The sequence below is a fragment of the Kogia breviceps genome, chromosome 2 (assembly GCF_026419965.1).
Source record: "Kogia breviceps isolate mKogBre1 chromosome 2, mKogBre1 haplotype 1, whole genome shotgun sequence".
In the NCBI taxonomy this organism is placed as follows: Eukaryota; Metazoa; Chordata; class Mammalia; order Artiodactyla; family Physeteridae; genus Kogia; species Kogia breviceps.
The window spans coordinates 188450361-188473273 of NC_081311.1; the positions used below are offsets into that span (position 1 = coordinate 188450361).

A 22913-nucleotide genomic window follows, 5' to 3' on the forward strand; every position below is an offset into this window, starting at 1 on the left:
AAACTTAAAACCTTCTGTACAGCAAAGGAAACCATAAACAAGACAAAAAGACAACCCTTAGAATGGGAGAAAATATTTGCAAATGAAGCAACAGACAGAGGATTAATCTCCAAAATTTACAAGCACCTCATGCAGCTCAATATCAAAAAAAGAAACAACCCAATCCAAAATGGGCAGAAGACCTAAATAGACATTTCTCCAAAGAAGATATACAGATTGCCAACAAACACATGAAAGGATGCTCAACATCATTAATCATTAGAGAAATGCAAATCAAAATTACAATGAGATATCATCTCACATTGGTCAGAATGGCCATCATCAAAAAATCTACAAACAATAAATGTTGGAGAGGGTGTGGAGGAAAGAGAACCCTCTTGCACTGTTGGTGGGAATGTAAATTGATACAGCCACTATGGAGAACAGTATGGAGGTTCCTTACAAAACTACAAATAGAACTACCATATGACCCAGCAATCCCACTATTGGGCATATACCCTGAGAAAACTGTAATTCAAAAAGAGTCATGTACCACAATGTTCATTGCAGCTCTGTTTACAATAGCCAGGACATGGAAGCAACCTACGTGTCCATCAACAGATGTATGGATAAAGAAGATATGGCACATATATACAATGGACTATTACTCAGCCATAAAAGTAAATGAAATTGAGTTATTTGTAGTGAGGTGGAGGGACCTCGAGTCTGTCATACAGAGTGAAATAAGTCAGAAAGAGAAAAACAAATACCGTATGCTAACACATATATATGGAATCTAAAAAACAAACAAAAAAAGTGGTCATGAAGAACCTATGGGCAAGATGGGAAAGAAGATGCAGACCTACTAGGGAATGGACTTGAGGATATGGGGAGGGGGAAGGGTAAGATGGGACAAAGTGAGAGAGTGGTATGGAAATATATACACTACCAAATGTAAAACAGATAGTGGGAAGCAGCCACATAGCACAGGGAGATAAGCTCGGTGCTTTGTGACCACCTAGAGGGGTGGGATAGGGAGGGTGGGAGGGAGGGAGACTCAAGAGAGAAGAGATATGGGGATATATGTATATGTATAACTGATTCACTTTGTTATAAAGCAGTTATACTCCCATAAAGATGTTAAAAAAGTTTCCTATTGATTTATAACCATCACACAGTGGCCTCTTCTCATGTGGCTCTTAGGGGTGTTAACCTTTCCAATGCTAGTTCAGGCTAGCTGCACAGGAGGACAGATTACCCCAACCTGAGTTGACTCACCTCAATGGTGAGTTTCCCCATTGAACTCCCATTCCAGGGAAGAAGTTTTAACACACAGAACACCAACTTATATAACTCAATTTCCAGACACCCTTACAACCATCCTCCTTAGCCTCAGCCTTTTAGCATTTGGTCTCCATTACACATCCTACAACTGCAGCTGGTCCCCACGACACTGGCTTTTATTTGATATTATTTACATGGAGTTAGGCATCCTTGAATCCTACATGCAAATGTTATGCACATAACATATAATTGGATCATATGAACTTTAGTGGGGAAATACGATAACTTTTTATATTCCTGCTGTAAATGATAACCCAATCATCCTGATCAAGAGGACACCTAATGAAGAATGACTGAGTCTTTGCTAATCACCTCGGATAAATCTCCGTTTCTCGCGTGAATCTTGGCCATGCTTTCCAGCCAGGTCCTCCGTAGCTCGGGGGTGCTTGCGTAGGAGTTTGCCAGGCTGTACTGGAGATCCACCAGCATCTCGGGATCCTTCTCATGCTCCTTCATCTGAGCCGTGGCCATTAAAACCGTCCTTATACGTTTAGTCAGGTCTTTCACCTCGGCTGGGAAATTGCTGTTCTTTGGAAAACAGAGAGCCTGGGTCATTATCTGTTTAGAACTCACAAATTAACTCACTTCAAGTTATGTTTTTAGCTATGGCTTGGCATCACAGTCTAGTGCATTCTAAGTATTGTTCACAAATATGTATATTCTTTATGGACAAATTCTGTGTATTGTGACTGTGGCTGTACACATTTGAAGATGAATTGTAGTAGATTCCATTTCGTCTTCTAGCCTACCTTCTGCTAGTAATAGCATCCCGATATCCTCTAGCATCCTCTCTGGCTCTAGTTCACACAATTTGAATGGGTCTACTTCATTCCCAGGCACCAGGGGTGACACATGATATGGGCCTGGCCAATCAATAATATTCTTTTATACTCCAGGTCACAGTGATTGGCTTAGGGATGGGCATATGAAACAAGGTTGGATCAAAGAGATTCAGTCCTGGGACTTTAATTGGCACTGTAGAACAATGTGCTTTTCCCACCCATAGAATACTACCATTGTCCTCAGAATTTCTGAGAGAGTAAGCTCATGGGGAGAGCCTACCTGTAAATGAAGTAAAGGAAGAAGAAAACTGAACTGAGAGACAAAGCTAAAAATAGAGGTAAAAATAGAGGCGGTAGGGGAAGGGGATCTGAAAACATTATTTTAATCCCTGGGTTCAGCCATGCCTGACCCCAGGCTCTATCCCTGAACTTTTCAATATTATAACTGAAGGACAAGTCTCCAGAAAGGTTTTGTTTTTTTAAAAAATTTATTTATTTTTGGCTGCATTGGGTCTTCGTTGCTGTGTGTGGGTTTTCTCTGGTTGCAGTGAGCGGGGGCTGCTCTTCGTTGCAGTGCACAGGCTTCTCATTGCGGTGGCTTCTTTTGTTGTGGAGCACGGGCTCTAGGTGCGCGGGCTTCAGTAGCTGTGGCTCGCGGGCTCTAGAGCTGGTGCTCAGTAATTGTGGTGCACGGGCTTAGTTGCTCCGCGGCATGTGGGATCCTCCCGGACCAGGGCTCGAACCCGTGTCCCCTGCATCGGCAGGCGGATTCCCAACCACTGTGCCACCAGGGAAGCCCCTCCAGAAAGTTTTAAAAGACATAAAATGAATTTGATCAAGAATGGGATTATGAGAGAAACACTGTATTTCTTGGTATCTGATATTTGTGGTTAGTTTTCTTGTTAAGTATCATTCAACCCCATATCTTGGAAATTCCACTTAACTGAGTATATGCTGAAAGTGTAAGAGGTGATTATCCATTCAAGCAAGTGGACTCAGTATAAGTACTCAAAGGGTCAATAAACAAAATACAGAACTCGTCTTTTTTATGATTTTGGTATCTCGCGAAAATAATCTAGTTTAGTTTATTCCCAATTCTTGTTTTTTTGTTTGTTTTGTGTTTTTTTGTTTTTTTTTTGTGGTATGTGGGCCTCTCACTGTTGTGGCCTCTCCCGCTGTGGAGCACAGGCTCCGGACGCGCAGGCTCAGCGGCCATGGCTCACGGGCCCAGCCACCCCGTGGCATGTGGGATCTTCCCGGACCAGGGCACGAACCCGTGTCCCCTGCATCGGCAGGTGGACTCTCAACCACTGCACCACCAGGGAAGCCCTATTCCCAATTCTTTAAAAAAAGTCCACAAAGCATTTCTTACTTTCATTTGCTTGTCTCCATTAGCAAAATTATTGGTAATTGCAAGGGAATGTTGAAACCGAGAGCCTCCAATCCCAGCATCAGCTATTAACTGGCTTACGGCCTTGATAAGCTGAAAGAGAAAAGGAAAATGAAACCTCTAAAGCAAGTCACTCCAAAATACTAGTTGTAAAGAAATCCATTGAGCTGGATGAATGTATCATTAATTTCTCCCTGTGGGCCCAATGAATGTGCTCAGAATCTCGTGGGATTTGGCATCCTAGAAACAATAATGGTCCCTGAGTTGTGTATTCTATGACTCTGTTCCCTGGCAGAAGGAAGGAAGGAAAAGTACAGGTGGAGTTACGGGCTTTGCTGATTTCTGCCCAGCTGCACTCTTTCTAGGAATCGGAACTCAGTGTGATGGGCATCTTTAAGGAGGAATCTGATGGAAGAGTTGGGAACTGGTTGCCCTGGAAACAGTAGGCTTTTATTAATGCGGAAACAAATGAGTGGTTTTAATAACAACGTTAATGGAAATTGGCAGCACTTACTTGTAAGTGGGACCGGACAATTGACTTTTGCTTGTTAAATTCAAAATTCTTCCTCATAAAAAAGTATAGAAGTGCTGACGCTTCCGTCTGAGTTGACCGTGACCTGTGGTTGCAGCATTTTAGGACTTCATAGCAGAATGATCCACACAAGTCGGCAGGCCCTTGGAAGAACGCTGAAGGAAACTACGGAAACAGAAGTGCCGGTGAAGTGAGCAAATTCCTTCATTTTGCTCTGTTCGTTCTCAAAATTTAAAATCCCTTAGAATAAAATCTTTCTTTCTTTTTTTTCTTAACCTAGGCTTTTTCTCCCATTTGCAGGTGGAAGAAGATATAATCTTATTTACTGAAGTCTATGTCTGTATTTCTTTTTTTTCCCCTAGAAATAATCATTCTCTATGTTGTAAGTATCCCTTGCATCAGTAACGGATGACAACCCAAAGCTATGGAATGAGAGCTCTGAAATAGTTCCTATTCATCCAACACTGTAAAACCACCAGGGTCCTCAAAGGTGGACTCTCCTGTATCTAATGCAGAACCTTTGACTTGGCAGGAACGGACATCACAGTTGATGGTGTATATTTTACCTAACTTTCTGCCACAAACACTGAGAACCCAAAGAATTGATGGCCAGGTGCTAATTTTATTGCCTTTTGATATCCAGCAGATAGGCTGCCAAGGCTGTGAACTTATTTTGAGACCATGAATCTAATAGTTTAATAAAACCAAATAAATCATCTAATAAAACCAAATAAATCAAATAGAAGAAAACAAACTTTCTTCCCTCGATGCTGAGAGATGTAAGGATTAATATGTGTTTATTGTCAGCAATAAACACTTCACTGAGCTTTTCTTGGAATCCGGAGGACCCTTACCTTGCATACAAATAGCCTCAAAGAGGCAAATACGTGCTTCAGTGCTGTGGCTGATTGGTTGACTTGAAAAAAGAGCATGTAGGTATCAAAGACCCTTTTCATCATTGAATTTTGACATTCAAATTGTTGGAGTTGTCTCTGGAAATTTAACACAGCAGTTATTTAGGATGAGTGAAAGGACACCTGTATTCTTTCAAAAAATATTTACTCTGGTCCTACTATGTGATAGGGACAATTCTGGGTATGGAAATAAAGTGCTGAATAAGCTTTATGTTCCCAATGAAACTTACATATAGCAGTGATTGAGAAAAGTTACTAAATAAGAAAATAGAGTACAATAATATATGATGGAAAGCAATTGCTTCGGGGGATAAGATTACTTTATATAGGGTGGTTAAGACCTCTCTAATGGATGAATTGACATGTGAGTTGAAAAAGTCAGCCATGGGCCGATCTGGGAGGATTGTCCAAGGAAGGAAAAACAGTTGGTACCAGGGACTTGAGATGGAATGGAGCTTATGAGTTCAAGCAGAGAAAAAAGAGAAAAAAGAAAAAAATAGAAAAAAGAGCAGAGCAGCAGTAGCCTAAGTATGGTTAGTGGGGTAGGATCGGGAGAGAGGTAGCAGATGTGGTCACAGACAGGCAGGTCCTCAAAGGCACTGATAGAGCCTGTAAGATGTATGAGATTTGATTGACATTTCCATCGAGCAATAAAGAATTAAAATGTGGATTTTGTTTTTTCGACCGCCATGCTGACATTTTACTTGAAAATAAGACTTTCTTGCTATAATCATTCTGTTTGGTGCAGACTATTCAACCAACCCAACTCTTTCTAATTTAACCCTTAACATTTGAAAGCTCATTAGGTTGAGCTGATGTTTTTAATAACTTCATTGAGGTGTAATTGACATAATCTCTATAGTTCACATTTTATAAAATTTTATATTCTCTTGTATGGATAAGTTTCAATACCACTATTTTTAAAAATCCATTCACCCGTTGATGTACTTTTGGGTTGTTTCCAGTGTTTAATTATTAAAAAACAAAGCTATGACTATTGATGTACAAAGCTTTGTGTGAACAAATGCTTTTACTTTTCCTGGGTAAATTCCTAGTATTGGAATCGCTGGTCACATGATAGATTATGTTGAACCTTCATTCCAGCATACTTTTTTTCAAGGTGTTTGTATCATTTTGTATTCCCACCATCAGTGAATGAGAGTTCTGGTTTCTCCATATCCTTGCCAAAACTTGGTATGGTCAGTCTTTTTAACTGCAGCCATTCTAATGGTAGGTAGTTGTATCACTTCACCAAAGATATAGAGATGGTAAGTAAGCACACAAAAAGATGCTTAACATTATCACTCTGTTTCCTTTAGCTGTTGTATCTGTTTATCTGTTGTATCTAGCTGTCATCTGTCTCTCCCTTTGATACTGAAAAAGTAGAGTCACATTCTCACTCAGCCCAACTTGCCTGACAGTAAAGCAAGAGAAACAAGGAAGAAAGATTGTCTATTATTGGACAATAAGGAAATAGGTCTGTGTATAGATCAATTGAGCATTCGCCAACTTCTGATAAATTCTGAATCTCTTCTTTAACATGTTTTCTACTCACACTTAGGTTGATTTATATAAGGTTAATACATTTCATTAAATGTCATAAAAACCTTAAAACATATTCTTGACTTCACATGACTTTTCCACCTTTCATTTGATCATATTACAGAAGAAGTTACAGTCACACTCACCTGGTGGACCTGAGTGAAGAGGGCTAGCAGGTCTAGAATAGTCAGGCAAACCTCTGTAGCAATATTGGCCTCTGTGTCCACGTGGTGCACGATGTCTATTTCATTGGAGTTGCCTACAAAATAAAGTAGCAGATGCATAAATGTCCGAGACAAATCTTTGTACCCTATAAAGAACTTTTTTCTATTACAACGTAGTCAATGTTTACTGGTGTTTCGATGAGTAATTTTATTAAATCAAAGTGCTTTCATTTGTTCAATTTCTTTATTGGCTGAAGCAAAAACAGAGACAGAGTTTTTAGTGGGCGCTATAGACTGAATGTTTGTGTCCCCGCAAATTCATATGTCAAAGCCCTAATCCACAATATGATGGCATCTGGAGGCGGAGTCTGAGAGGTAATTAGGTTATGAGAATGGAGCCCTCATGAATGGGATTAGTGCCCTTATAAAAAGAGACACCAGAGAGATCATCTCTCTCTCTCTGTCATGTGAGGACACAGCAAGAAGTTGGCCATCTGCAAACGTGGTTCTTACCAGACATCAAATCTGCTGGCGCCTTGATCTTAGATCTCTCATCCTCTAAAACTATGAGAAATAAATGTTTGTTGTTTAAGCTACATAGTCTGTGGTATTGTGTTGTAGCAGCTCGAACTGATTAAGACAGTGTGTGTGCCCTTTTAATTTGTCAGCTATAGAGTTTCCAAAGGACCAGAGTAGTCTGTTCTCCATTATTTCTCACTACTTTTCCATTGATTCAGCTATTGGTAGAGTCATATTTCCTCCATAATCAGTCTGGGTCAAGTTTTATGGTCCCAGATTAACAGACCAAACGTAGAGTCTCAGTGGATGATCTGCATTAATGGCCTCATCAGAAAGGGATTAAATGTGTTTATAGGTTAAGGCAAATACCTTCAAACAGCTAACTGTGGTCATGTGTCCATAATCAAGAACACTTACATGATACAAAAACACTGCATCCCATTTTCTCCTCATTCACACCTGAAATGTGTGCAACACTGGATTCAAGATGGCACACTTGCTGCTTCTAGGACATGGACAACTTTCTCCTCTTCCCAAAGAGTGGATAATAATCCGGTTGAGAGAGGCCACCCTAACCCCTCACAATGCCAAGTCACTTGGCTCCAGAGGAGCTACAGTGAGCATACTATATTGAGAGTTTTACTTTTCCCCTTTCTCCTCATAAAGACACTGCTTTTTTTAAGATGCTTCCTGCTGATTCTCTCCTCCCAGAAATGTTCCTCAGGGTACAGCAAGCCTGAAAACCAGTGGTCTCAGGGGCACAGCAACATTCCTTACATTTCTGAAACATAATGCATTTTACGTCCTGCACACATCTAGAGAAAAATGATAACCATCTTGTTGCTCTTATTTCTGGTATACTTACTGGTCATGGTATTGTCTAACATCTGTAGGAGTTTAGGGTTAGAAAGTGCATTTTTGCCTCGAATTATCGGTAAAGTTTGTGATCTGTGATGCTTCTGTCCTTCATGACTGGAAGTGGTGTGCATCCTGAAAATGAAATGACAAAAATGCTTAAAGTCATAGGGATATGATAACCAAATTTTCATTCAAATTCTATTGATTGAGGCAAATGTTAAACAATTTTTGAATAGAGACTTTTTATTAAAAATATTAATTATAGGTGACATGATGAGAGGAATTTTTTTAAACATCTTTATTGGAGTATAATTGTTTTACAATGGTGTGTTAGTTTCTGCTTTACAACAAAGTGAATCAGTTATACATATACACATGTTCCCATATCTCTTCCCTCTTGTGTCTCCCTCCCTCCCACCCTCCCTATCCCACCCAAGAAGAACTTTTAAAAGTACTTTTGGAGAAATTTTATTTAAGCCAAAAAAGGGTTCAGAATGATAATAGATACTAAAGGATAACAGACAAATAATAGATGCTGAATTAAATTCTGCACAAACATATTCATTATTATTTAATGAAATCATGGGATTCCATGCATGTTAAGGTGGTGATAGGTTGATCAGAAAGGCATAGTGGTAGACATTAAAAAAGTACAATATTATATAGCTCAATTGTATCAATTATTTTTAGGAAGTAAAATGTAAAAAAGTAAAATCTAGTCTAAAACAACCCTTTGTCTCCTACTTCTTTGCATTTGGAAATTTTTACAGGATCTGTCTTTGCATTTGTGTCATGCCCACAGCAGGGCTGACATATGATCCTTGTGGGGGAGAGAGCTGAGGGTGCTTCTGGGCTGCTGCTTTCCCAGAGCAGGGACAATGGCCAGGGCTCTTATTCAATGTCCCTTGGCACTTCTAATGGGGGAATGAGGAAGTAGGAATATTTCCTGTTCCCGACTTTCATTTAAGCTAGCATTTCATTTAAGCTTTCATTTAAGCTATCTGACGGCCAAGGTCATAGAAAATTTCTTTGAGGAAAGCAGGCAATAGGAGATACTGAAGAGTCAAGCCTAAAAAAGAAGCAACTTTTTCTCTTTGTCTTACTTCTCAAGGCTTATTCGATTCTGGCTAAATCAAATGCTCTGGATGGATTGGGACCCTAGAGATCTAACTTTGGCTTTCAGTAGCCAGGACAGTCTGAGTCATTTCCGTAGCTACAAGGAATAATGGGTTTGGGGCTGTATGGTTTGGGGCTGTCTGGCTTGGATCTTTGGGACTGGATTATTTCCAGGTTTTGAGTCTCCTTCAGTCTGTAACTCCTGGAGGAAAAGCCATGGCTTCTGGGAGGGGAGTTGTGGGAATGACCAGGACCTGTCCAGATGGTTTAGTGAGGAGCCTAAAGTCTAACCCACCAGACATCCCCAAAACTTCAGTGACCTCAGGTGGGTTATGACTGTCATTAAAGTAATTGTTTATAGTCTTCTACTCAACTGCCATTTGTCCCCATGGATAAACAGGCAAAATTTATTTTATGGTTTATTAGCTATATACTACATTCATATTTCTTTCTAAAGCTCTTTCTAAAATATAGCCATTTTCATATTATACATTATTATGATACTCCTGGGGAGAATAAATCAAACTGGAGAAAATTTTAGCAAAGAATTCTGATTTACTAGACCCAGAGGAGCTTTCAGGTAGGATTTTAGGGCAAATGTTTCCTGTAGGGTAGGTTTATGAAGGGTGACCCTAGGCTTTATATACTATTCTAATGACTAAAAAATCTAAAATGAGCTTACGGAGCCAGCTATGCTTCCCATTGACTTTGACCCTTTAAAAAACACATTAAGCTCTAAGAATACTGATAAAGTATGACAATTATTAAGAGGAAAGGGGAGATATGACCTCACATTTTATTTTGTCACTAGATTAGCAAACATTACAATAGGCATTTATTGGAATTATGTCTTTTCAGGTTCAATTAAATTAAGATACTCATTGACCCTATACAAGGCATTGTACGCTAGGTGCACATAAATAAGGCATAATCCTCGCTTCTTAGGTTTCACAAGCTAGTGGGGCAGATAGGGATGTACCGACAAAGTTTCTTCAGAGAAACATACAGAGTTACTTGAGATCTGTTTTTGGTTTGAGATATATATATATACACAGACACACACACACACACACATTCACATGTGTGTGTGCATATGTGTGTATCCACAGCCTATATATATATACACACACACACACACACACACACACACACACATCCATGTACACTCACAATATAATTTTAAATATCAAGCAACTGTGACAGTACCATTGTGGCAAGAGGCCAGAAGTCTGGCAGGATGGATTAGATCCTTTGAGAGTTCCATTGTTTTGGGTGGACTGCACGAATTTAAACGCAGCAGCAACTTTTCTGCAAGGAAAACTGAAGTTTTAATACTAGCTCAGTGTTTGTAATTGATATATGAATTAAAAAAAGGCAACTGACAAAGCGATTACTGAACAATGAAATATTCCACATGCTATGAAAAATAAAATCACATTTTCTTCTGGAAATGGGAAATTGCGGGTTTAGGGAAGATGCCAGGGGCTCTGCTGTGTCTCATGAGAAAAGGATGACAGCACGGTTTTCCAGATTAATTGTTTTTTTTAGTTTATTGGAAGTATTTTCTTAAATAGGTATCTTTCAAGTTATATTCATATAAAGATGGATAAATTAGTTGAGAAGTTACATGAAATGTGGTTTCCTTTCAGAAATGTGTTTTGTGCTTTTTCCCTGCACAGCTTTAACTGTTCCTAGATCTACTACGGCTATAGGGTAATCATCAAACTTCTATGTCTAATGTGAGGTCAACCTTAAAATCCTTATTTGCATTTTAAGATTTCTAACATAAATCTCTAAGTCTAACCTGATCCGTTAATAATATGTCATAATTTTTTTCAAAATATCAGACTAACCTTTTGGAATTTAAAATTATTACCTTATTATGTTACGTTTTCCTAGGTATCTGAAATTTTGAAGACAAACACTAGAAAGGAAAAAAAAAGTCACATTCTAATTATTCATGCCTTTTTATTTATACAAAATTGTTCATCCAAGTATATTAAACGAAAAATATTAAGTTTTCTTTAAATAGTTTATGCATTATTACTGATAGATAATTCACCATATGGTACCTAGAATGCAAAATGGTATACTAAAGTATTTTGAAGATTCTACAGAAAGCGTTATGTAATCAACTCTAAAACTTACTCCAAGATGCTGAAGAAGTCGGACACCTCCGGACTGGGCGCTCTTTGCCAGTAGGCAATCAGAGTCTCTGAAAGGAAACACCGAGTAGCATGAGACTCTTTGAAATTCAAAGTTTTTTTCTTTTTTTTTTTAAATTTAAATTTAAAGAACTCTCTTTACCCTCTGAAATTGTTTTCATAATGTGAAGAAAGCACATAAGAAGACTCCTGGTTTCTGCTTGATCTAACTTGTCAAATCGAAGAGTTGAGCCTATCAAAGACAAGGGTCTTGGGATCTAGGAATGAAGAACCAATTAGGATTGAGTAAGAATAGGAGATTGCTGACTGGTATAATATGCTCGGTAAGTTTGGGAGGGAAGCCGTACCTTTTCACAGTTGTCAGTCTTCTCGCTGCTCTTCTCATTGGTACTTGGATTGGAGTCAAGGCTTGCTAACGAAGCTCTGGAATCAGCATGGTTTACTGTAGAAATAGCTATTGATGAAAATGCTGTAAACACAAGCCACAGCACACAGACGGTAATGAGATGCATGGACACACAACACAAAAAGCTAAAATGGGGAACCAAAAAGATGTTGATCATTCAGGTGGTAGCAGTATTGTGAAAAGTTGACATAATAGAGTCTGGGATTGGCATGAAAGATAGGCGACTTTTAAAATATTATTATAACAGCCATGCCAGCATTAAGGATTTAGGAAAATTTAGACCATTTTAACTGGAAATAAATCTTTTTCTTTTGATTTCTTAAAAAGCTTTTTAAAGAACGTTTCTGTTTTAAAATACATAATAAAAGTTCCTAATGATGCTTTGGGGGAAGAAGCTTTCAATTTTTGACAGTTTATAAGAAATTAAGATGACATTTCCAAAATAGTTCTTAAAAATAATCTTTGAAGTTGAAGGGCTATTATATTTTAAAAGGCCATATGCAGTGAAAACTTCAAGATTGTCTCCAGAATGAAACAATTTGATAACACTGGAGAAGACTGCTCCTCGATCCAAGTAAAAATGAACACTAAGTAGAAGAGGAAGTTGCTGGACGGCATGCAAAGAAATATGTAACAAGACTCTTGAGCTACATAAATGCAGTATACTTTGTCACATAGGTTAGGTGTAATGAATTATGGAGTGGGTAAAAAGCATAGTGATATACAGTGTAAACATGGATGAGAGTTAAACACAGCTGTCTGGAAGGTTTGAAGTACCTGCTATGGAATTTAAAACATCTTTAGAAAATGATGTGTCCACAGAGTTTGCATATTTCATAGCTGACTGGGTGTGGAATCCTCCATTGGTGCTGAGGTCATCTCTAGACCCCTGTATTCAAAGCACAGAAGAAATTAGTGGGAATCATCATATTTCAGCATTGTCAACCCACATATGCCTTCTTTGTTACACTTTCAATTAGATGATACGTGATTTGATCTTTCATATTTCAGCAAAATCTTCTGCCAAACTAGGCAATGAAAATTAATATAGTTAAACTATACTCTTAGTCACAGTTTAATTTCTTACATGATTTAAAAATTTTTTAACAATGTAGTAGAAACTATCTTTTAGATATAGACTAAATGGCTGGAATGTTTATTAATAAATTCACTGATTTAAAAAAATTTTAATTGAGGTATAGTTGATGTATAACATTATAGAAGTTACAGGTGTACAATATAGGGATTCACAATTTGTAAAGGTTATACTCTATTTACAGTTATTATAAAATATTGGCTATATTCCCCATGTTGTAGTAATATTCTTATACCTTATTTTATACATAATAGTTTGTACCTCTTAATCCCCTACCCCTATTGCCCCTCACCCCCCTTCCCTCTCCCCACTGGTATTCATTAGTTTGTTCTGTAAACCTGTGAGTCTGCTTCTTTTTTTTGTCATATTCACTAGTTCGTTGTATTTTTTAGATTCTACCTATAAGCGATATCATAAATTCATTGATTATATTGTAGATTATATATCATTATTATCACAGATTATTTTATGTATATTACTATTATTAAAAACTAGATTTTAGGTACTTATTACAGACCAATATCTATGATGAATGTTCTCTATTCCACAATTTAATCCTCCTAAGAACCTTGTGATACAGGTATTCTCTTCCATTTTATAAATGAGGAAACAGGCTTAAAGAAGTTGGATAACTTATCTAAGGTCACATAGATAGTAACTGATACTATTGGGATTTGAACAAGGTCAAAAAAAAAAATTCCAAAGACATAGCTCCTAAGTTCTAGATGGTAATATCTTGCCTAGTACTGGATTCAGCAGTGCGTCAACTCATCTGGGAGTTGAACACAGTCAGAGGATCTCAGGAGGGTTGTTGTGAAGTCACTAGGCTGGCTCAGTGGAGGAGGGGTGACAAAACAGGCCACTCCTGGGCTGTGACTACAAATAAGGCACGTGGCTCTACTGACACCAGATGGGCCTAAACCCGATACAGAAAGCTGGTGGGGAAAGGTATACACTGAGGATGGGGCCATGAATGCAACATAGGAACCTGGTACAAACTGGAGAGAATTGGAAGGTGATGCAGAGAACAGAGGACAATGAAAACAAAATGCTGAAAAGATGGACAAGTGGAAGGCATCAGTGACCAATCTGGAACAAATGACACTATGTAAACGTCTCAAAACACCTAGCAAGAAGTGCTGTTTAATCCTTAGTTTGCTCACAGTTGGGGGAAAATAGTTATCTATAGCAAAAATATAAAAGAGGCAAATTCTTTATTAAGATAGACACTTGGAATATTCTGCAGACTTACCTGATTCGATGTATTGACGGTAAAAGGATACAGGTCCTTCAGGTAAATCCTTGGCATATTGTCCAGAAGCATGCCATAGAGGGGCATGTATAATCTTGCTATCTGGGCCTGCTTCTCCTAGGTGAAAAAGTAGTCAAAAGAAATGATTCACGTAAAAATCAAGACTTGTAAGTTTGATATGCATTTAATGCAGTGAACCATTAAATGGTGTTTAGGGAAGGGAGAGAGGAAGACCACTTACTGGTTCTCTGTATCGATCATCAAATGAATGCTTAGCCATTAGATTTTTTAGGACAGCTAAAGCCAAGTGCCTGATATCTTGGTCTTCTTGCAGAGCAAAGCCAACTTCTCGGAGCAGAATTCCGATTAAGAAGTGTTTGCGGCAAAACTCATTCGTGACTGAATATTCAGGCATATCTTTGTGAGGAAGGTAAAGAGATCGTGTTATTGAAAATCAACTGATCACTTGATAATCGAGAGAGATTTAGCAAACAACTATCAACCCCTCTCACTACTAAGGAGGGATTCAGTAATACAGTCTTGCTACAGAGATGAAAAATGTGAAGAGGGGCATTCAGCAAGTATTCTGTTTATACTAATCCAAATAGTACTCAGTGTCACATGTGAAATTCCATGAAAGTGGCATGTCTACAGTAGTATGGGAGTTGAAAGGAGAAAAGCTTATTTTCCGCCTGGAGGAATCAGGAGATGTGACCGGAGGGCATATGTTGAGATGGACCTTTGAGGGTGCTCAAGGTTGAAGATGCAAAGAGTCCAGGGGCAGGCGGGGGGCGCAGTTGGAGGCAGTGGGTGGAGGAGAGGAGGTTGGGAGAAGGGATAGGGTTTCAGTGGCACAGACTTCTGAAAGCAGTTATGTGGGGAGCACAGGTATGGAGGAGACCAGTAAGCACAGCAGCCAAAAGAGGAGTGGGGCGAATTAAGACTTAAGAGATCTACTGGGACTGGATGATGGACAAAATCAAGTACAAATTCCTAAGCTGGTGTCTAGGTCCCTGAACCATTTGCACGTAATTCTATAGGAAATGTTAAGTGACTGACAGCTTTGAGATCAGTGTCCCAATCGGACCTATGCTTTATTGAGCCATTAATATGATGGGCTATAAATGGGAATTAGACTGTAGGGAGATGTGGGGTGAGGGCTACCATCCAGGAGGCTGGAGGAACAGGGAAGGGGGGATGGTGAGAAGGCATCTGGACCTGGGGTAGCAGGGCCCAAGTAGTAGCAGTAAAATCACCAGGACAAGTGGGCTGCGGGACGTAAAAGAGCAAAGAGAGAGGAAAACAAAAGGGGGCTGCACCATTCTGAGTCTGAACTATCGAGAAAAGAATGTTAAAGTCTCAAGTAATAGTGCATTTATTGAGAATGGTCCAATGTGCTTCCTAAACGTAACTGTTAATAGCAGGACTAGCGTCCAACCTATAGAACAGGTATTGTGTGCCAACACTTGGCTAAGCACTTCACAAGCGTTATCTCCGTTACTCCTCATAGCTACCCATTAAGAATAATGAACTATTAGAATACTCCAGGTCATAACAGACCAGGAGCAAAGTAAACACACTGATTTTTAAAAAATACTGCTGGGGGTAAAAGTACGGGGAATGTGGAAGTTCAGGAAACTAAGATCAAAGGGCTTAGGTTCAATAAATCTTTCCATGAAATACTGAGTAATAGTGAGGGGCCAGAAAGAGAACTAAGCTTTCTGATTCCCAATCTATGGCTAGAAGAAAAATTTCCAGGACTATTTGAAGTTATAAACTTGTCTGGGGTAAAAATAAACTTACATGATTCTAATAATCTCAAATCCTGAGAGAATGGTTTGAACTGGGGTGTGGTTTATTGATAGAAATAACATAGTTTCATTGAGCAAGCGTGTTACTACATACAATTGGGAATTTTATTTATGATGCATTCTAAGGAAATTTCAGATGCTTTGGGAAATTAAAAAAATTCCAACTCTGGAGAATAAAGTATGAAAGAATTCAAGTTGGGGAAGCATTTAATTATCTGTGACAAGAGAAAAGCTCAAGCAACTTTTTGACTATTTTGATTAGATGATATTAAACATATGATTATTTATTAGCATCTGGAATTTCCAGTTGGAAATTTGAAGTATCTATACTCATCAATATTATCAAATTATGATGTGGTTATTGATGCTGAGATAGTGTAATATAAAATATCATTATTTACCTGATGCATGTAACTCTTGTATTGATTCTGAAGGTGTCAAAGGATCTGGATTTAATATAAATAAACAGAGTTCAGATATATACATGCTCAGATACACACTATATTCATTAACTATATGTAATTTATACTGAAAAATTAAAATACACTGTCCTAAAATATGAGTGAGTCCCTTCAATAAAGCTTTGTTTTTCAAGACAAGTACCTTAGGTTGTTTACTTCTTTCCTTAAAAATGAATGCCATGAACAGAATTATTTTAATTCTTAGACTTCTTCTTGGACACCTTTTTGTTCTATCAGAAATCTGCTTGCTACAAAACATATTTTTATGTTCACTGTTGATAATATCATATCCACACAGAGACTGTCAGGCCTTTTTCTGAGCTACTGATAAGTAGTAAACAACCAGAATCCAAATGACAAAAACAGGTTTGATTCTCTTGAGTGTCGTAACCAGCCTGCCTAATGCAGTAATATCTTGGCACTAGTTCGTAAACATAAAACAAAACAAAAAGCGAAAAATGTTACAGTCCAAAATAACTTTTCCACCCTTTATTCTATGAAGGCATTTAGATAAATGTGTTTCATAAATTGGAAAAAGAATGGAATAATGTATACAGCTTAAATTTAAGATTGACATGACAAAACTTTTATAGGCTTGATAATGTACATTACTTTCTCTTTCCTTCCAAAATATTAGTGTGAGCTATAATACATATGAAGAAGCTCTTTACCATCTTAGTTTCTGCTTTCCATGAACATCAAAACTGTGTCTTGTAATTTACTCATGCTTAGAAGTATTTAATTAATCAATTTATTTTATTGAGGTATAATTGACATATAACATTATATTAGTTTCAAGTGCACCACATGATTTGATATATGTACACCTCACAAAGTAGAAGTAAAGTATTTTAAGGTCATAAATCATTTAAGTATTTTCTTTGTAGCTTGATGTTTGATTAGTTTCTGATGTCTAGATGGGTGGTGCTTATTCTCTACCATGATCATGCTGATATGTGTGTGTATATACATATTTTGACAAAAGTAATAAATGAAAATATTGTCTATGGACCATTTATACTATAGTAAGTATAGTAAACAATATGTGAAGCCCCATTTTTACCTGTGCACCCATCTCTGCCTCTTTCTGACCCAGAGGTATTGAGTATTTACAGTGTTGCCCATTTGCCTGCCTTCTTTTCTCCCTTTCAAGGTAACAGTTTCCTTTGTATAAAACTCATTTTGAGGAATTGCATTTTATTTATTTATTTATTTTTTTTTTTTTGCGGTATGCGGGCCTCTCACTGTTGTGGCCTCTCCCGTTGCGGAGCACAGGCTCCGGACGCACAGGCTCAGCGGCCATGGCTCACGGGCTTAGTTGCTCCGCGGCATGTGGGATCTTCCCGGACCAGGGCACGAACCCGTGTCTCCTGCATCGGCAGGCGGATTCTCAACCACTGCGCCACCAGGGAAGCCCTGAGGAATTGCATTTTAATGTATACACACTGATAATCTTAAATGAATTTATACTCACAAAGTATAACTTTTCCTCCCTGTAATTTTATGTCTCTCAAAATCAAAGGAAAGTTGTCTTTTGGAGCCAGTATGGTGAAAGACAGTGTGGGTCTAGGTTAAAATTCTTAGATTTACAAGCATCAATTTTATGGTTTTCTCGGCCTTCTCGTTAATGAAAAAGGAAACATAGACAAAAATTGAGATATACAGAGCTGTATTCTTTACCACATGCCACCAACTTCTGCATTTTAACCTGATTATCTGGGTCTATGTGACAACTTCAGACAAAACCAACATTGAAGAAACAGGAAAACAACAACAAACAAACAAAGGCAAAACAAACAAACAAAAATTTGTTCCCACTGTAGGAACAGACAAAAATTCTGGGAATTATTACCTGGAATGTTCGCTGATCTTATGGGGAGACACAAAGGAATAAAGTGTTCATGCTGACATACTTCTTGAAGGAAATCAAATTTATACTGGCATAAGGTCTGAAAAACAGGCAAAGAAATGACTATTATTCACACACTAAGAAAGTTAATGGAAAATCTGCACTTGAATCTTATATCTAAAAAGGAGGTAGAGTTATTTTTGTGTGACCACTGGGTCATTGTTAAATTTAAAGGATTTTGTCCCCTCTGAAGTGGTAAATGTAGTCAGGTCCCCTGTTTTTGGAGATTGGACAAGGCCTGTTCAGGAAATGATCCCATCTGCAACCTACATTGAGCTTCTATGAGATACAGTCTTACTCAGACCTATTTTTTGCTTCTTTTGGCATGTGTGTAACATGTTTATTCTGGGAAAGATAGGTCCTCACCACAACTACACTCAGCTCAAAGAACATATCAATCCAATCAACTCCTAAGATCCAGTGCTAAGGAAGACAATGGTGCAGATAATCTAAAGTTAGAGTGAATATCTCTCCATCTGCCATTTATTTTTGGAATACATTATCTAATTCCACCTCTTCCCTGCCCTAGCAAACAGGTCTGTCATTTCAATAATGCTTTGCGTAGGACAGAGATAAACGAAGTGCAGACATGGTCTAAGACAACTTAATACAATCACATAAATAGGAACAATTAGCATGTTCATAACCATTCTATTTTCATTGTCATGCAAACTAAGTAATCAATTTTTAAGACTCAGATTGTGTTCACTGTATTCACTAATATCAGCTAACAAAATAAAATATATTCCATTTGCTCAGATATTTTAGGATCATATTTTGTGGCAACTTTAGTCAATAATGTAAAATACTGCCATCTCAAACAAGGGTAGTATCTGACTGAATCCTTTGCACATCCACGTGAAACGAAGCATAATTAAATTACATGGTAGTCATTCTTCACTGAGTATGTTCTGTTTGGTTTTTGATAAAATATATAGTTTAAGTTTACTGGAATTATACCTAAAATGATATTCTGTAAAGGTCATGCATAATTGGAGCCCTAATGAAGGATATTCTTCCAAAAAATATTTACAGAGAGAATTGGATTCTCAAAATCAAATAACATATAACCATGTAACTCTCCTAGGCTAAAGTAAATCTCCACTGCCAAAAAATAATGTTCAGGCTCCTAAGCATAACATGAAAGGCTCCAAGAGGGTCATTATTCATTTTTGGCTTTTCTGTATTCGTTACTCTTTCCCAATACCTAGATCATTTCCCATTGGGGACTTATCTTCCTCCCAATGGGTAAAGGTTCATGGGGAACTTATTAATTCAGGTGCCCTCTCTTCCCTCCCTAAGAGGCATGTGACCCAAAGCAGGTTGGTCACATGCTTCTTCTCTGGAATGTAAATTCTTCAGCCGAGTATTAAGAAGGAGAAAATGTCTAAAATTATTTAGACAGCAGCAGACCCTGGCCACTGGTTCATCCTTTGTGATTACTCTTGGGCCTGGAAATGCCTTGGTCACTGCTCTTTTCCAAGCTTAGTTCTCCAGCTCTTTCATCAATGCTGTTTACCCCAATATCCTTCCAAACAATTCCTTTTTGCTCAAATTGGAGTAAGCTTCTGTTGCTGCGAGACAAAGAACCTTAACTGATAAAACTTTCACGGTCTGGCCCACTTCCAGTGTTATTTCCCTCTAGCATATGCCATACCACGTAGCTCAGTGGTTCTCAAACTTGAGAATGCATAGGAATCACCTGAAAGTCTTGTTGCAATTTAGATTTCTGGGCTCCACCCGTGGTAGCTCTGTTCCGAGATCACTGGTCTAGGAACCACACTTTGAGAACCGCTGCTCTCTAGACAGTGCTGTTCCCTATCTCCCAAAACATAGCCCCTATTTAGGTAGGGTGATCAACTGTCCCATTTTGCCCAAGACTGAAGGTTTCCAGGCAAGTGGGACTTTCAGTGCTAAAACCAAGACAGTTCAGAGTAAACCTGAGGCAGAAGAATTGAAGGTGGAAAGAAACATTCCTTTCACCGCCCACAGGAAATAAAAATGAAAAGCTAACACTTTCATTCCACACTCCTTTTTTGTGAAGGAAGGACTGGGTAGACGTACTGAGCTTATATACGTAAGCTAACAGATATACACAGAGCCCAGTTTATTTGTTTATAATGCAACAGTTTAGAAAGCAAGCACTTCTGTACGTGGTACTTACCTTGGGATCACCAGAGGAGAACATGCTGACGTAACTGTTAACCGTCTTAAACACAAAACCCCGGTCCATAAATGTAAAGCAGCGCTAAAAAAGTAAAATTCTAAATTCAGACGTTTTTACTTTAAGGATCATTAAAGATGTTAGAAAAGATGATTAAATATATTGAAGTTAAATACCATTTAACTAAATGTGCTGTATAATAAATGTCTTAAAAATCTCTGCAATATGTTTAAGCATTCATCCACATATGGCAGCTAATTAAAATATTAGATACAGTACACACTCCAGAAAGTTACAAACCCATATTTATCGATTTTATAAAACATCTCTTGGAGCTTTGCAGTGAGCCCTTTCCTCTTAATATAGAAAGTTTTAGCTTTTACTTGTCTATTTTTTAAAACCACTTAGTTACCTTTTATTATTATTTTCTCTTAGTAATTCGATTCCATAATTCCTCAGGTGAAGAACCTTGCTGTGCAACATGGGGTAGGAACAGGGCAGAGACATGTCAGGAAAACCTTGTAAAATCTCACTGGCTAAAAAATAAAATAAAATAAAATCTCACTGGCCTCCTTCAACAGAATAGCTTTTCTTTCCAGCCAAGGCAGCTTGAATTTGAAGAGCGAAGGTAAGAGATCCTGGGATTTCTATCAGTGAGCTGCCCACTGTCTCTTTACTATGTTGGCAATCTCTCTTAACTGTAAAAACGAGAGCCTTAAACAGTAGGTAGGTTTGGAGGAGTCAGGCAAGCGTGCCAACTTGGTACAGCACCTGCTCTCTCTCCCAAAAACCCATGGCCACGTCACCAGTAACCAAGCTACAGTGGCCAATTACTGCACTGGAAGAGTGTGAAGTGGGCATGGGCCATATTTACTGATGCAGTATCTTGGGGAGGCACTATAGCAGATTGGCCTATGGGGTCATCACTGCGTGTGTGGGGGTTGCATTTTACCCAGCCACATGTGTGTGAGCATGCGTATCACATGGGAAAATTTCTCAGCTGCTACAGCACTCAGCATAGAAGCCTTCTTTCTCGTCCAAGGAGCCCTGTATGGTCCATTGTACTGGTTTTGCATCTCTTAATCTCTCTTCAATTTTACAAACAAACCTCTTTTCTCAGAAAGGACTGAACATAAAATCTCGTTATAGGTAGTCTACCAAGTGGAAAGTCTCCCACTGAAATACGCCCGTGTGTAAACATGAGCTTTTTTCTCTAATAACATTTTTCCAGTTGTTTGGTCATTTATATGTTTGTTTTGTTTCCTTTTCCATTTTTCTTTGTTTTCTTCTAAGTTTTGTTTTTTCATTACCTATTCATTACTGTGTTAACATACTGCTTCATTTATATTTTCATTTTCAATATGGATTTAAGTTCTTTCAATAACTCTCCCCTTAGAAAAAAGTAAATGGCTCCCATGTTCTCCCACCTCCCAAAAGAACAGTGTGGAAAGGTAGACACCAGAGCATAATCATAAGCGCAGAACATGTAGAGCACCTATAAGGGGAGGATGGGAGGAGGAGAGGGCTTTCGTGTCTTCTGCACTATGCAAGCTCCCAGCTAGTGTGTCAAATCCTCCCAGGCTCTCCATCTGCAGAAGGAAGTCCCGACTGGTGACCCTTGGACTATCCCCAGTATGGAGCTCCCTCCCCAGAAGACCTCTGCTGTCTCTTTCCTGCTGGGAAGAAGCTTGTGTCTCACCTTGCAAAGAGGAAGACCACCCAGGATAACTGTGGGTTCTAGAAACTTCTCAAGAAACAGCAAGAGCAAAGAAGCCCTTTGGTGAAGACACAGGGCCCTTTGATTAGATAGAGAAGGGGTTGGTGAGTCCTGTCATTGAACAAGGGTAGTGGCAATTGCCACCTCCCAGGGACTACTGTAGCCAATCTGTGAGCTTTTGAAGGAGGCCTAACTCCACCCATGAATGGGGAAAGTGAGAAGGCTGCCTACCCTCGGTATCTAGGGAAACTCACTTAAGAGTTTCTTGAGATTTAAGAAGACTTTCTATGTGGTAAACTTGTCATTCTCTTTCTAAGGGACAGTGAGGGAAAAGGAGGGGTCATTCCTAAGATACAAAGTCAGCAGAATCGGCCTTCTTCCTGCAGAGAGCCCTCCTGCAGATCAAGCTTCATCAAATGTGTCTCTCCTGTCGCCAGTCCCCTGTGTCTGGTCCATCCCAGCATCTTCTTAACCCCAGGTGAAGAGGCTCTTTTGCTCATTGCTGAGGGGTGGAGGGACCTCTCTGCTTTTATTTTAAAATAATTTAGGGCTTCCCTGGTGGCGCAGTGGTTGAGAGTCCTCCTGCTGATGCAGGGGACACGGGTTCGTGCCCCGGTCCGGGAAGATCCCACGTGCCGCGGAGCGGCTGGGCCCGTGAGCCATGGCCGCTGAGCCTGCGCTTCCGGAGCCTGTGCTCCGCAACGGGAGAAGCCACAGCAGTGAGAGGCCCGCATACGGCAAAAAAACCCAAAAACCAAACAAACAAAAAAACTTATATTAACCTTCTATGTG

At 38.8% G+C, this 22913-nt stretch overlaps 1 protein-coding gene across 13 annotated transcripts in view; it reads right to left on the reverse strand.

The window, feature by feature from the left end:
* Window positions 1-22913, reverse strand: part of DOCK10 (dedicator of cytokinesis 10) — a 281208-nt gene that overhangs the window by 25583 nt on the left and 232712 nt on the right. For 9 of the 13 annotated variants that reach the window (XM_059052008.2, XM_067026998.1, XM_067027001.1 and 6 more), the window contains 17 exons: window positions 20405-20488; window positions 18184-18280; window positions 16272-16316; window positions 14301-14476; window positions 14060-14176; window positions 12489-12600; window positions 11653-11774; window positions 11448-11562; window positions 11289-11355; window positions 11017-11064; window positions 10347-10448; window positions 8032-8156; window positions 6630-6742; window positions 4882-5019; window positions 4010-4192; window positions 3478-3588; window positions 1636-1851 (listed from right to left, as the gene is read on the reverse strand). In XM_059052008.2, the coding sequence (XP_058907991.1) occupies window positions 1636-1851; window positions 3478-3588; window positions 4010-4192; window positions 4882-5019; window positions 6630-6742; window positions 8032-8156; window positions 10347-10448; window positions 11017-11064; window positions 11289-11355; window positions 11448-11562; window positions 11653-11774; window positions 12489-12600; window positions 14060-14176; window positions 14301-14476; window positions 16272-16316; window positions 18184-18280; window positions 20405-20488 (1971 nt within the window). The remainder of the gene's footprint in view (window positions 1-1635; window positions 1852-3477; window positions 3589-4009; window positions 4193-4881; window positions 5020-6629; window positions 6743-8031; window positions 8157-10346; window positions 10449-11016; window positions 11065-11288; window positions 11356-11447; window positions 11563-11652; window positions 11775-12488; window positions 12601-14059; window positions 14177-14300; window positions 14477-16271; window positions 16317-18183; window positions 18281-20404; window positions 20489-22913) is intronic. The other 4 variants (XM_067027003.1, XM_067026999.1, XM_067026997.1 and 1 more) reach the window with 1 other exon arrangement.